General features: G+C 43.0%; 1 protein-coding gene across 2 annotated transcripts in view; it reads right to left on the reverse strand.

Moving 5' to 3' along the window:
* Positions 1 to 16,192, reverse strand: part of Mylk3 (myosin light chain kinase 3) — a 62,193-nt gene that overhangs the window by 12,923 nt on the left and 33,078 nt on the right. For both annotated transcript variants that reach the window (XM_021223931.2, XM_040735350.1), the window contains exons 7-9: positions 15,815 to 15,924; positions 13,896 to 14,037; positions 1,515 to 1,585 (exon numbers count right to left, since the gene is read on the reverse strand). In XM_021223931.2, coding sequence (XP_021079590.1) covers positions 1,515 to 1,585; positions 13,896 to 14,037; positions 15,815 to 15,924 — 323 coding nt within the window. The remainder of the gene's footprint in view (positions 1 to 1,514; positions 1,586 to 13,895; positions 14,038 to 15,814; positions 15,925 to 16,192) is intronic.

Below are 16,192 nucleotides of genomic sequence, written 5' to 3' on the forward strand. Positions count from 1 at the left end.
GGTGGTGAAGGTGACAAACTTCTGTTATAGTTACAGCATGTGGGGCAATAAATGGATCTTTCACTCCTATAAATAGGTAACACTATAAACAGTCTAACTGCAGGTGAGTAGCTCTGCTTCTGTGCGGGAAGGTGGGGAGAGGAGAGGACACTTAGTGTCTCGGAAAGTTACAAAGACAGCTTCTGTGGGAAACATCCAACAAGACTACAGAAAATCCGACCCCAGAGGCACATGGGCATCCTCTGACCACTCTGGAGGCTGAAGACAGAAGGTCACAAGTTTGAGGCCTGCCAGGGGCTTCACAATAAGGCCTTGTCTCGGTATTAAGGCCTTGTCTGGGTAACAAACGGATAAACCAAGCTACATGGTAGCATTTGCTATAACCTCAACACTGAAGAGGTGGAGGCAGGAAGATCAAGACTTAAAGGTCAAGGTCACCCTCACTGCAGAACCACTTTCTGCTGCCTACAAGATGCATGACTCTCAGCTACTTCTCCGGCACCATGACTGCCTGAACCTCTGAAACTGTAACAAGCCTCCCCAATTAAATGTTCTCCTAATAGGAGTTGCCATGGTCATGGCGTCTCTTCACAGCAATAGAAACCCTAACTAAGACAGCTACTATATCCAGAACTACCCAGAAACTATGTGATTCTCAAAGAAGAATCATTCTTGGAAGGAAGAAAATCGGAGGGAAGCTTGGAGGATGGGATTCAGCCAGAGAAGCAGTTTTAGTTAGCATCCTAATTGAGGCTGGAGGTTTGGTGGGCATCTTCCCAAACACTATGGATTTGCTGCAACCCCTTCTGGGAACCCCCACTGCCAGCTGTGCCTGCCACGGGCATGAGACTGTCAGGACTGGGAAACAAAACGGTGTGCGCTTTAGGCTCTATGGGTTTTAAGGGTCTTCAAGATAATCTGAAAATTACATACAAGGAGGGCTAGAGAAATGCCTAGGTCGTTAAGAGCACTGGCTGCTCTTTCAGAGGACCTAGGTCTAATTCCGAGCACCCATAAGGAAACTGACAACTACATGTAACTCCAGTTCCAGGGGATCTGACATTCTCTTTTGACCTCTGTGGACATTCCACACATGTTGTGCAGACACACATGCAGGCAAAACACCCATACACATAAAATAGGAATAAGTCAGTATTTCAAAAGAAATTCTATGTAAGAGCCAGGGAGATAACCTGGGTAAATGTACTTGCTGCCAAGCCCAATGACCTGAGTTCAGTTCCTAGGACCCATACACAGGAAGGAAATAACCAACTCCCAGAAGCTGACCTCTGACCTCCACACAGGATTGCAGCATGCCCTGTGCCTTGCTGGTCCCACAGGACCTGTACTACAACCCCACTGCATTAGCAGCAAGCCGAAGGTCTCTGAGTGAGAACTTGCTTGCATCCGGTCTCCAAATTCAAAAAAATGGCTAGATCTCAAACAGGTAGCTACATCCCAGAGAGCTCCGGTGCCCCTGAAGAAGGAATTTTGTCAGAATACAGGAGCCTTACCTTCTAGCCAGCCCAAAGTCAATGATCTTAATTTGATGTCCTGTCTGATTGACGCACAGTATGTTCTCCGGCTGGAATAGAGAAGGAGGGGAAAGACATTTTATCCTTATTACCCCATCTGAGGAAGCCTACAGCTGTCACACTTACTTGTCCATAAGCCTCATTTCCCCAGAATCCAAGGGAAGTAAATGGCTTAGGGCAGTCATGTGGGGCTAGACAGATAATAACAATAAGTGAGCTGCACCAACGAAACAGTTGTTGCCGTAGAGGTGGAGAGATGGCTCAGTGGGGAAGAGCATGTGCTGCTTTTGCAGAGAATCTTTCAATGGGACAGTGCGCAACCACCGTAACACCAGCTCTAGCGCATCTGACATCATCTGTTCTGTCTCGATGGCAAACTGCACTCACATGCACTCTCTCTCTCTCTCTCTCTCTCTCTCTCTCTCTCTCTCTCTCTCTCTCTCTCTCACACACACACACACACACACACACACACAAGTGTTGGTATGGACTTTTGTCCTATGGAAATGGGGACCTTGCTCAGTACCATCCTCTACTCACCAAGAAGGAAGCTGGTCCCAGCAGAAGAGAAGTTAAAGACCAAGCTTTTGCGTGTGAAGATTCCAAGTTGTAAATGTTGACATTGAAATAAAATGGAAACAAATAGGCATCATGTGAGAACCAAAGCACACACCTTTGTGGCAGAGATTTGGCCCACAGACTGCCGGTGTGAGACCACTATTTTGGGGTAATGCTTCCCAACATGGGCTCACATTAGAACTAGAAAGCTAGGTTTGCTTTATTTAGTTACATTTTTAGAGACAAGGTCCCCATGGATCCCACACTGGCCTCCAATTTACTATTTAGTCAGGAAAGGCCTTTAATGTCTGATCCTCCTGCCTCTACACCTGAATGCTGGAATTCAAATGTATGCCATCGCACCCAGTTTCATATGGTGCCCAAGTTCAAACCCAGGGCCTCATGCATGCTGGGCAAACACGGTGCCAACTGAGCCACATTCCCTCATCAGGGAAGCTTTTTAATTCCCAGAGCTCAGGTCCCTCATTTCAGGAATGAGACCAAAGCAATGTTGGCTTGGTCACAGAGCACAGGGCTAGCCAGATGTGGTGTGCATGCCTCAGTCCTGGCACTGAAAAGGTTAAAACATGGAGTGCTGCCAATTCGAGGCAATCCTGAACCACATGGTGAGACCCTCATCTCAGGAAAAAGGATGGAGGGGATGGGGTGTAGATCAGTAGTAGAGGACTTACCTAGCATGCAAAGGTACCATTCCTAGGAGGGACAGTTGGTATTTGCAAGTTTGCAATGATGACTGTGACCCATGGAGCTAAAATAGTGGCCTTGACACATTTTTCTTTTTAGGTCTTCCATATCAGCTCTGAGAGTTAGAAAGAGGCTAACAACGTTTGCTGCATTGGGGTGACAAGTTATGGGGAAGGAGATGCTGAGTGAAGATGGGGAACTTAAGATAGAAAGGACCTAGAAATCTAGCATCCAACACCTAGTCTGGTTCCTTCCGATTCCTCAACCTCAGTGGTTACATCTTTAAAATGAAACAAATACTGTCTCCTTGTCTTCCTAGGAAGGTTTAAGAATCAAGTGACACAATATGTAAGATATACTGTGCAGCTTCTACAACACATCTCAGTATTAATTCTTCAAGCAGAAGCCTTGGTTATAACGAGGCAATGGGGCTGGACAATTCATCAGGGGTAAGAGAATGGCATGTGGAGCCTCAGTGTCTTCTTTATAATGTCAGAACAACAATGGCCAATAGAAATATCATGTAAGAGTCATCTACAACTTAAAACATTCTAGTAGCCACATCAAAAGATTAAAAGAAATATGAAAAAGGTATATCAGTATCAAAACATCATAATTATACCATAAAATTCACCATTTTAAAATGGACAATTTGGTGAATTGTAGATTATTCATTGCAAAGATACTTGCTACCAAAATGCAGAGCATTTTAATCACTTAAAAAAATGATCAGTCACTATTCATTCTTCCCTTAAAGTATCTTTATTTATTTGAATTTTTGTTGATGTTTTGTTGAGACAGAATGTTACTATGTAGTCCTTGGCTGCTCTGGAATTCACTATGTAGACTAGGCTGACCTCATATTGGTAGAGACCCATCTATCTGCCTCTGCCTCTCTGTCTCTGCCTCTCAAGTGTTAAGATTAAAGGTGTACACCACCCTGCCCAGCCCCTTAAAGTGTTTTTAAAAGTCATTCTAATAGTATTTTTGTTTAATATAGTACATCCCAAATGTATGCTGTTTTGAGTCTCCTGGCCTACAGACTGCGTGCAGTTGGACCCACCCCCGCAGGCCAAGTCATCCAGAGTCTGCTGACATTGCAGTGCTAGTTCCGCCTACACCCACCAGGAGAGAGAATGTCTCAGACCTGCCTGCACCCACCTCAAGAGTCATCAGAGTATTGGATCTGCTTGCACCCACCAGAAGAGAACCTTGGACCTGTACCAACCAGGAGAGAGAAAAACCCCACTTGCACACACTGGAAGAAGGAATGGGAAGATGACTGTATAAGAACACATTTAACAACAGAAAGAGCAATAAGACACCACCAGAGTCTAGAGACTCTACACCAGAAAGACATGAACATCCCAACACATATGAAGCAGAAGAGAAGAGAACACAAAGACACAACCACACAAAAACACAACTAAGAAAGAGAACTACAGACCAATCTCCCACATGAACATTGATGCAAAAATATTGAATAAAATACTGGCAAATCAAATCCAAGAACACATCAGAAAAACCATCCACCATTATTTTTTTCTACTGAGTAATACTCCATTGTGTAAATATACCACATTTTCTCTACCCACTCTTCAGTTGAGGGGCATCTAGGTTGCTTCCAGGTTCTGGCTATTACAAATAATGCTGCTATGAACATAGTGGAGCAGATGCCCTTGTTGTATGAACTTGCCTCATTTGGATATATGCCTAAGAGTGGAATTGCTGGGTCTTGTGGTAGATTAATTCCCATTTTCCTGAGGAATCTCAATACTGATTTCCAAAGAGGCTGTATGAGTCGGCATTCCCACCAGCAGTGGAAGAGTGTCCCTCTCTCTCCACATCCTCTCCAGCATAAATTGTCTTCGGTGTTTTTGATTTTAGCCATTCTGACAGGAGTAAGATGGTATCTCAGAGTTGTTTTGATTTGCATTTCCCTGATGGCTAAGGATGTTGAGCACTTTCTTAAGTGTCTCTTGGCCATTTTAGCCTCCTCTACTGAGAATTCTCTATTTAACTCTGTACCCCACCTTTTAATTGGATCCTTTGGTGTTTTGGAGACTTGTTTCTTGAGTTCTTTGTAAATTTTGGAGATTAGCCCTCTGTCAGATGTAGGGTTAGTGAATATCTTTTCCCATTCTGTGGCCTGCCTTTTTGTCTTTTTGACTGTGTCCTTTGCCTTACAGAAGCTTTTTAGTTTCAGAAGGTCACATTTGTTAATTGTCGATCTCAGTGCCTGTGACACTGGTGTTATGTTCAAGAAGTTGTCTCCTGTACCAACTCGTTGAAGAGTATCTCCCACTTTCTCTTCTAAAAGTTTCAGTGTGGCTGGATTTATGTTGAGATCTTTGATCCATTTGGACTTAAGTTTTGCACAAGGCGATAAACATGGATCTATCTGCAGTCTTCTGCATACCAGTACCCAGTTATGCCAGCACCATTTGTTGAAGATGCTTTCTTTTTTCCATTGTACAGTTTTAGCTTCTTTGTCAAAAATCAAGTGTTCATAGGTGTGTGGGTTAAAATTAGAGCTTTCAATTCGGTTCCATTGGTCTACCTGCCTATTTTTGTGCCAATACCAAGCTGTTTTCAGGACTATAGCTCTATAATAGAGCTTGAAGTCAGGTATGGTGATGCCTCCTGAAGTTCCTTTATTGTATAGGGATGTTTTAGCTATCCTGGGCCTTTTGTTTTTCCATATAAAGTTGATTAATGTTCTTTCCAGGTCCTTGAAGAATTGTGATGGAATTTTGATAGGGATTGCATTGAATCTGTAGACTGCTTTTGGCAAGATTGCCATTTTTATTATGTTGATCCTACCAATCCAAGAGCATGGGAGATCTTTCCATTTTCTGGTATCTTCTTTGATTTCTTTCTTTAAAGACACAAAGTTCTTGATATACAGGTCTTTAATTTCCTTGGTTAACATTATCCCCAGATATTTGATGCTGTTTTTGGCTATTGTAAAGGGTGATGTTTCTCTGATTTCTTTCTCAGTCACTTCATCATCTGTATATAATAGAGCCACTGATTTTTTTGAGTTTACCTTGTATCCTGCCACATTGCTGAAGGTGTTTATCAGCTCTAGGAGTAACCTCACGGAGTTTTTTGGGTCACTTATGTAAACTATCATATCATCTGCAAATAGTGAAAGTTTGACTTCTTCTTTCCCTAATTGTATCCCCTTTATCTCCTTTTGTTGTCTTATTGTTGTAGCTAGAACTTCAAGTACAATATTGAAGAGATATGGAGAGAGTGGACAGCCTTGTCTTGTTCCTGATTTTAGAGGAATTGCTTTGAGTTTCTCTCCATTTAGTTTGATGTTAGCTGTTGGTTTACTGTATATTGCTTTTATTATATTCAGGTACGTTCCTGTTATCCCTGATCTCTCTAGGACCTTTATCATGAAGGGTGCTGGATTTTGTCAAAGGCTTTTTCAGCATCTAGTGAGATGATCATGTGGTTTTTCTTTTGCAGTTTGTTAATATGGTGGATTACATTGATAGATTTTCTAATGTTGAACCATCCCTGCATTCCTGGGATGAAGCCTACTTGATCATGGTAGAAGATTTTTCTGATGTGTTCTTGAATCCGGTTTGCGAGTATTTTATTGAGTATTTTTGCATCAATGTTCATGAGGGAAATTGGTCTATAGTTCTCTTTCTTAGTTGTGTCTTTGTGTGGCTTGGGTATCAAGGTAATTGTAGCCTCGTAGAAAGAGTTTGGCAGTGAGCCTCCTGCTTCTATTGTGTGGAATACTTTCAGGAGTATTGGAATTAGCTCTTCTTTGAATTTCTGGTAGAATTCTGCACTGAAGCCATCTGGGCCTGGGCTTTTTTTATTTGGGAGACTTTTGATGACTACTTCTATTTCATTAGGGGTTATAGGTCTGTTTAGATTGTTTATCTGTTCTTGATTTAGTTTTGGCAAGTGATATCTATCCAGGAAATTGTCCATTTCCTTTAAATTTTCAAATTTTGTGGAGTACAGATTTTCAAAGTATGCCCTGATGATTCTCTGGATTTCCTCTGAGTCTGTTGTTATGTCCCCTTTGTCATCCCTGATTCTGTTAATTAGCATGCTCTCCCTCTGTCTTTTGGTAAGTTTGGACAGAGGTTTATCTATTTTGTTGATTTTCTCAAAGAACCAACTCTTTGTTTCATTGATTCTTCTCAGTGTTTTCCTGGTTTCTACTTGATTGATTTCAGCCCTCAATTTGATTATTTCCTGGCATCTGCTCCTCCTGGGTGAGTTTGCTTCTTTTTGTTCTAGAACATTCAGCTGTGCTATTAATTCTCTAGTATGACTGTTCTCCAGTTTTTTCATGTGGGCACTTAGTGCTATAAACTTTCCTCTCAGCACTGCTTTCAAAGTGTCCCATAAGTTTGTGTATGTTGTGTCTTCATTCTCATTGAAATCGAGGAAGTCTTTAATTTCTTTTTTTATTTGTTCCTTTACCCAGGGATGGTGCAATTGTGCATTGTTCAATCTCCATGAGTTTGTAGGGTTTCTGCGATTTGTGTTACTGTTGAATTCTAATGTTAATGCATGGTGGTCTGATAAGATGCAGGGGGTTATTCCAATTTTTTTGTATCTGTGGAGATTTGCTATGTTTCCTATTATGTGGTCAATTTTAGAGAAGGTTCCATGTGGTGCCGAGAAGAAGGTATATCTTGAAATTCGCAGGGAAATGGATAGCACTGGAAGAAACCATCCTGAGTGAGGTAACCCAGTCGCAAAAAGACAAACATGGTATGTACTCATTCATATATGGATTTTAGACATGGATCTGGAAAGTGCCAGTTTGCACTTCCACTGATAGAGAGTCTGGGAAACAGGAAAGAACCTAAAAGATATGCATATATGCATAGTACCCAAGAGAAGAGGATGGAGACAAGATCCTCTGAATGGATGGGGAACAGGGCGAGGGGGTGGGGAGGGAGTGGGAGCTGGGAAGAAGAGAGGGGGGTGAAGAGGAAGAGAGTTAGTCATGGGGGAACAGGAAGTTGAGTGGGTAGGGGTAGAATAGGGGGAAGAGGGAATCATAGGATAGAAGACAGATCAGGCAACAGAGTGACCTCGAGTGATCTAAAGGGATAACACCAATTGGCAAGCTAAGCAATAGTGGAGAGACCACCTCGAATGCCCATTCCTGATAATGAACTTGATGTCTATAACCATCCGGGAGCCTTCATCCTGTGACTGATGGATGCAGAGGCAAACACACAATTAATCACTGAACTGAACCCAAGGAACCCAGTGACAGAGAGAGAGGAGTGATGAGCAAATTGGCAAAGAATGGGCTGGCAAAACCAGCAGAGACAGCTGATCTGAACAGGGGAGAGCTCTTGGACCCCAGACTGACAGTGAGGAGGCCAGCATGGGACTGATCTGGACCCCCCAAATGTGAGTGTCAGCGAGAAGGCCTGGGCAACCTATGGAGCCTTGAGCTGTGGATCAGTGTCTATCCCTGGAATACAAACAGTCATCGTGTGCCTATAGCACAAAGAGGGATGCTCTCTCAGCCTGGACTCTTAGGGGAGTGCCTGGACCCTACCCAGAGTAAAATGTCAGACTCTGATATCCCCTATGTGGAAGGATTTGGCAATAGGGTGGGAGGGTGGGGGGAAAGGGGAGTGCGGGAGGAGGGGAGGGAGAGGGAACTGGGATTGACATGTAAAACAATCTATTTAAAATAAAAAAATTGAAAAAAAAAAGAAAAACCATCCACCATGATCAAACAGGCTTCGTTCCAGAGAGGCAGAGATGGTACAACATATGAAAATCCACCAATGTAATCCACCATATAAACAAACTGAAAAAGAAAAACCACACTTTCATCTCATTAGATGCTGAAAAAGCCTTTGACAAAATCCAGCACCCTTCATGATAAAGGTCTTAGAGAGATCAGGAATAACAGGAGCATACCTAAATACCTAAACATAATAAAAGCAATATTCAGCAAACCAACAGCCAACATCAAAGTAAATGGAGAGACACTCAACTCAATTCCTCTAAAATCAGGAACAAGATAAGGCTACCAATTCTCTCCATACCTCTTCAATGTTGTACTTGAAGTTCTAGCTAGAGCAATAAGATAACAGAAGATCAAGGAGATACAAATTGGAAAGGAAGAAGTCAAACTTTCACTATTTGCAGATATGATAGTTTACATAAATGACCCCACAAATTCTACCAGGGAACACCTTCAGAAAAGTGGCAGGATACAAGATTAACTCAAAAGAATCAGTAGCCTTCCTATATACAGACAACAAGTGGGCTGAGAAAGAAATCAGAGAAACATCACCCTTTACAATAGCCACAAACAACATAAAATATCTTGGGGGTAACTCTAACCATACAAGTGAAAGACCTGCATAACAAAACTTTGAGTCTTTAAAGAAAGAAATTAAAGAAGATATCAGAAAATGGAAAGATCTCCCTTGCTCTTAGATATGTAGGATCAACATAGTAAAAATGATAATCTTGCCAAAAGCAATCTACAGATTCAATGCAATCCCCATCAAAATCCCAGAAAAATTATTCACAGACGTTGAAAGAACAATACTCAACTTTATATGGAAAAGCAAAAAACCCAGGATATCAAAAAACAACCCTGTTTAATAAAGGAACTTCCAGAAGCATCACAATCCCTGACTTAAAGCTCCATCGTAGAGCTATAGTACTTAAAACAGCTTGGTACTGGCACAAAAATAGACAGATAGACCAATGGAATCAAACTGAAAACTCTGATATTTACCCACACATCTATAAACATCTGATTTTTGACAAAGAAGCTAAAACTATACAATGGAAAAAAGAAATCATCTTCAACAAATAATGCTGGATGTTATCATGTAGAAGATTGCAGATAGATCCTTATCCATCGACTTGCACAAAACTTAAGTCCAAATGGATCAATGACCTCAACATAAATCCAGCCACACTGACTGAACCTCTTAGAAGAGAAAGTAGGAGGCACCCTTGAACGAATTGGTACAGGAGACTGCTTCCTGAACATTAACTCCTGTAGCATAAATACTGAGGTCAATAATTAATAAATGGGACCTCCTGAAACTGAGAAGCTTCTGTAAGACAAAGGACACAGTCAACAAGACAAAAAGGCATCCCACAGAATGGGAAAAGCCATTCACCCCATATCCGACAGAGGGGTGATCTTCAAAATTTACAAAGAACTCAAGAAACAAGTCTCCAAAACACCAAAGGATCCAATTAAAAGTGGGATACAGAACTAAATAGAGAATTCTCAATAGAGGAGTCTAAAATGGCTGAGAAACATTTAAGAAATTGCTCAATATCCTTAGCCATTAGAGAAATGCAAATCAAAACAACTCTGAGATACCATCTCACTCCTGTCAGAATGGCTAAAATAAAAAAACACCAATGACAGTTTATGCTGGAGAGGATGCGGAGAAAGGGGAACACTTCTCCATTGCTGGTGGGAGTGCAAACTCATACAGCCATTCTGGAGATCAGTATAGAGATTTCTCAGGAAAATGAGAATCAGAGATTCCTCAAGATCCAGCAATTCCACTCTAAGGCATATACCCAAAATATACACATTCATACAAGTACATCTGTTCAACTATGTTCATAGCAGCATTATTTGTAATAGCTAGAGCCTGGAAGCTTAACTAAAGAGTGGATAGGGAAAATGTGGTATATTTACACAATGGAGTACTACTCAGCAGAAAAAACAATGGAATCTTGAAATTCATAGGCAGATGGATGGAATTAGAAGAAACCATCCTGAGTGAGGTAACTCAGTCACAAAAAGACAAACATGGTATGTACTCTCTCATATATGGATATTAGATATCTAGCAAAGGATTACCAGCCTACAATTAGCCTACATCATACAGCATACCTCCAGAGAAGCTAAGAAACCAAGAGGACCCTAAGAGAGACAAACAGCGTCCCCTGGAGAAAGGGAAATGGACAAGATCTCATGAGCAAGTTGGGAGCATGGGGGTTGGGGGGGACAGAAGGGGAAAGGAGTTAGGAGATAGAGAAGGGGAGAAGAGGAGGGGGAGGAGGACATGAGAGAGCAGGAAGATCAAGTCAGGAGAAGAATAGAGAAGAGCAAGAAAAGAGATACTTTAACAGAGGGAGTCATTATAGGTTTAAAGAGAAATCTAGCACTAGGGAAATGTCTAGAGATCTACAAGGATGACCCCAATTAAGAATCTAAGCAATAGTGGAGAGGCTATCTTAAATGCCCTTCCCCTATAATGAGATTGATGACTACCTTATATGCCATCCCAGAGCCTTCATCTAGTAACTGATGGAAGCAGAAGCAGACATCCACAGCTAAACACTGGTCGAATTACTGAAATCCAATTGTAGAGAGGGAGGAGTGATGAGCAAAGGGGTCAAAACCAGGCTGAGGAAACAGACAGAAACAGCTGACCTGAACAAGGGGGAGCTCATGGTCCCCAGACTGACAGCTGGGAAACCAGCAAGGACTGAACCAGGCCCTGAACGTGGGTGTCAGTTAGGAGGCCTGGCCAGTAGGCCCAGTAATCAGTTAGGTTGTGGAACAGTATTTTTCCCTAGTGTACGAATGACTTTGGGAGCCCATTCCCCATGGAGGGATACTCTCTCAGCCTAGACACATTAAGGAGGGCCTAGGCCCTGCCCCAAATGATTTGACAGACTTTGAAGATCTTCCATGGAAGGCCTCACCCTCCCTGGGGAGCAGAAGAGGGATGGGATAGGGGGTTGGTGGGGACATGGGAGGAGGGGAGGGAGAGGGAACTGGGATTGATATGTAAACTAAGATTGTTTCTAATTTAAATTTTTTAAAATGGGAAAAATAAATATGCTATTTTGCTTTTTTCACATGAAGTCTAGAGTCCATTATTTGCACCCCAACAGGCACAGCCTCCCTACTCTTTGGAGTCACTGAAATGCACGCCTTTCCTTAAATGGGTGATTGAGAGGCACCCTCAGGTGGGAACAGCATAGCAAATCTCAGAAAGGACCATATGTGCTTACTGTTTGCTGGAAACTATGCAAGACTGAACATACATGACAGCCAAGGGCTCTCTTAGGAGATAAAGAAAAATGTAATGTGTTCATGTGTTCAATGAAATATCAGGCGGCTCTTTAAAACCATGAAAAAAAGAAGTCTACAATTACTGTTAACTAAAAGATGCAAGCTTAGAAATAAGACGCAATCCTACTAAAATGGCTCAGCGGGTTAAGGTGTGTGCCCCCCAGCCTGATGACCGGCTTTGACCCTGGAAACTACACGGTGGAGGACGTTAGAACCAACTCCTGAAAGCTGCTCTCTGACTTCTACACAATGCACTGTGGCACGTGTATATTGTGGAATATGCACGCCTGTGTGTGTATGTGTGGTATATGCATACATGTACATGTCTGTGTGTAGGTGTACATGATTGTATGTGCATATACATGTCTGTGTGTAGGTGTACATGATTTATGTGCATGTACATGTCTGTGTGTAGGTGTACATGATTGTATGTGCATGTACATGTCTGTGTGTAGGTGTACATGATTGTACGTGTATCAGCCGGAGGTCAACACTGAGTGTCCTCCTGTGCCGATCTTTACCTTGTTTTTGACACAAGGTCTTTTCACTGAACTTGGAGCTCAACTGCTAACTAAACTGTCTGGCCCCAGAATTGTCTGTCTCTAGAGGGATTACAGACGCAAGACACCACACAATTTTACACGGATACTGCAATTCTGAACTCAGGTCCTCATATTTTCACAGCAAGCTCTTCACCCACTGAGCCATCCCCACAGTCCCTTGAATTACAAAACACTTTTATGTATTTATTTGTGTGTGAGCATATGCATGCTCTTGGGCACAAGCACTGAACTGGAAGAGGGCATTTGATGTCCTTCTCTGTCACTCTACCCATCTTCTTTTCAGGCAGGGTCTCTCCCTGAAACCGGGACTCCTGTCTCCCCAGTTATGCTAGGAGCCAGTGACCCCAGAAAGTCTCCTGTTTCCACTCATCTTAGCGCTGGGGTTACAGGCATGCTACACTGGGGTGTGTGATGTGGGACACTCAGCTTGTTATGTGGATGCTGGAGCCTGAACTCTGATCTTCATTATTGTGTGGCAAGTGCTATTAATTACTGTGCCATCTCTCCAGCCACTCCAAGGATTCTTATTTATTCTTTCATAATTTTATACATGTATACAATGTAGTTTTATCATATTCACTTCCTGTCCCTCCTCTTCTTCTGGGACCCTCCCCTTGAACTTTATTTTTTAATTACATTGGTTTAAATGTTTATTTGATGTGTGGAGGAGAGGCAGGGTGCATGTGCACCCATGTGCTGTGGTACATGCATGGAGTTAGGGACCCCTTGATGGAACCAGTTCTCTCCTTTTACTATGTAGGACTCGGGGGTCAAACTCAGGTCATCAAGCTTGACAGCACTGCCACCAAGCCATCTCACAGGCCCACCCCTTGAGGTTTTTTTAAAAAAAGCAATTTCATAGGTTTGTTTTCATCTGTATGTAACCGTGTCTGTATGAGTGTGTGCCACGTGTATGCAGGTGCCTGTGGAGGCCAGAAGATGGTATCAAACCCCTCCAGCTAGAGTTACTGACAGTTGCAAGCTACCCAGTGTGGATGCCGGGAATTGAACTCGGGTCCTTGGGAAGAGCAGACAGTGCTCTTAACTGCTGAGTCATCTCTCCAGACTGGAAAATTAATTTTAAGATATTTCTTTTCTTTTTTCCAGACAGGGTTTCTCTGCATTGTTTTGGAGGCTGTCCTGGAACTCGCTCTGTAGACCAGGCTGACCTCAAACTCATAGAGATCTGCCAGCCTCTGCTTCCCGAGTGCTGGGATTAAAGGCGTGCGCCACCAACACCCGGCTAATTTTAAGACATTTCTAAAGAAAAAAGCTACTGTATTATTTAACGCTTAACACCTAAAGAGGCACAATTATTTACAAGTCACAAACAAGAATAGAGAGACAACAGGTCTGTTCTAGATACCAGAGCCAGGCGGGGAAGCCACATGACCCTGTGAGCTGGGCGCGGGATGCTCAGAAGGTACCTGCTGGGGCCCGGACAGCACTGACCTTGAGGTCCAGGTGCAGGATGTAGTGCTGGTGCAGGTAATGCACACCCTCACAGATCTGCTTCGTGAACAAGACCACATCCAGCTCAGTGAGGTGGTACTTCTCATCCGTGATCCGGTCAAAGAGTTCACCTCCATCCACACTGCCAGAGAAAAGAAGCGGGTGTCAAACTGAGTGCCGCTCTCAGAGGGCCTGAAAGCAGCCAGTCTAGGTGTGCCTAAGTCATCAACTGCCCACAAGTCCCCAAGGCTGGCTACAAAGGGCCCCTGACACTGCTACGGGGGGTTCTGTTGGTTCCTTTGTTTTGGCAGATTCCCCACAGAAGGTTTTCCTAGAACCTGGATCATCTAAAATTAGGGTTTCGAACTCAGCTGCTTGGGAGTGCCAACTAGTACCCACATGGCGAGAAGCCTAAGTGAGCCTGGCATGGTGACCCACAGCTATTATCTTAGCACTTGGGAGGTGGAGAACAGAGGGTCAAGAGTTCAGGACCATTCACAGTTGCACAATGTTTCTGACCTGTGCAACATGAATCCCTGTCCCCAAAATAAATTAACTAATGAGTGAGTTAATTGATGGAAAAATTAAAATGAAGCCTAAGTAGGCAAATTAGACCACTTGTGAGACAAAATTTTTCTTTTGTTTTTCTAAACATTTTGGCCAATACTAGTGATTGAACCCAAATCTCAGACATGCCCACAAACAAGCTACCACTGAGCCCACTGTTTTTCCCACTTTTAATTCATATATGCTATGACAAACATTTAATCTTATTATCCCTGTAAGAAGGTAAAAAAACAACACAAGCACAAAGATAAATGGCCCACAGCCAATGACTTCAGTGTCAAGAGTCGGTTTCTGGGCCAGAGAGAAGGCTCAGCTCCACAGAGTAAGGTACAATACATCAGTAGATATAGTACACCCATACACAGAGTGAACTGCAGTACACCTGTACCCAGAGTGAACTATAGTACACCTGTACACAGTGTGAGCCATAGTACACCTCTACACAGAGTGAACTATAGTCTATAGTACACCTCTACACAGAGTGAGCTATAGTCTATAGTACACCTCTACACAGAGTGAGCTATAGTCTATAGTACACCTCTACACAGAGTGAACTATATATAGTACACCTCTACACAGAGTGAACTATACAGTACACCTCTACACAGAGTGAACTATACTACACCCATACACAGTGTGAGCCATAGTACACCTCTACACAGAGTGAGCTGTAGAATAGTAAACCTCTACATAGGTGAACACACACAGTGAGCTGTAGTACATCCATACACAGTGAGCTGTAATACTACTCTACACAGAGTGAATTATAGTACACCTCTACACGAGTGAGTTGTAGTACTACTCTACACAGGTGAACTGTAGTATACACACATACAGAGTGAACTGCAGTACACCTGTATACAGAGTGAACTATAATACACCTCTACATAGTATGAGCTGCAGTACACCCCTGCATAGGTGAGCTGTAGTACACCCACACAGAGTGAGCTATGGTACACGCTCACAAAGTGAGCTGTAGTAAACCTGTACACAGAGTGAGCTGTAGTACACCCACACGGAGAGTGCTGCAATACACCTGTGCAGACATAGGTGTGTACTCAATGTAACTAGATTCTTTATATTTTCATGGAATCCAGATAGATTTTCCAATTTCTGTCCACATCTTCCCATTTCCAGCTGTTAATCTCTCATTCAAAATCACTAAAAGTTGTTTGGGACAAACTGGCATAACGTCTGCAGATCAGGTCAGACAGACTGGCCACTGGTTTGCTACAAAACGACTTTGTCCTCCAAATTCCATGCTCAGGTTCGAAGCAGTAAACCAGGGAGGGTGGCATGACTCTGGGCCAGTGAGAGTAGAGAAGTCACCACCCCACCTCTGAGATACTCACTACTCCATGATCAGGGTGAAGCTGTTCTTGCTCTCAAAAGCGTCATAGAGTTGGATCAAGTTGACATGGCTGAGCTGGTTCATGATGTTGATCTCATTCTTCACGTCCTCCTTGTGGGACGGAGAAAAATGGTTTTCCAAGAAAACAGACCAGCAAGAGAAGATACTTGCATCTCCCAAGATGTGTGCACACCCACACAGGCACACACTCATATTCACACACAGAGTTCACACACACTCATCCACACATTCACACGCTCACACGTATACTCACACGCTCACATGCACACAAATCTTCTGCTCCTTCCAACTCCTGCTGTCACAGCAGGTCCCCTTGACCCGTCGCCCGCACTCTGTTCAACCCACCCACTCATTTCCC

This window comes from Mesocricetus auratus, unplaced genomic scaffold, assembly GCF_017639785.1.
Source record: "Mesocricetus auratus isolate SY011 unplaced genomic scaffold, BCM_Maur_2.0 Super-Scaffold_100045, whole genome shotgun sequence".
NCBI lineage: Eukaryota > Metazoa > Chordata > Mammalia > Rodentia > Cricetidae > Mesocricetus > Mesocricetus auratus.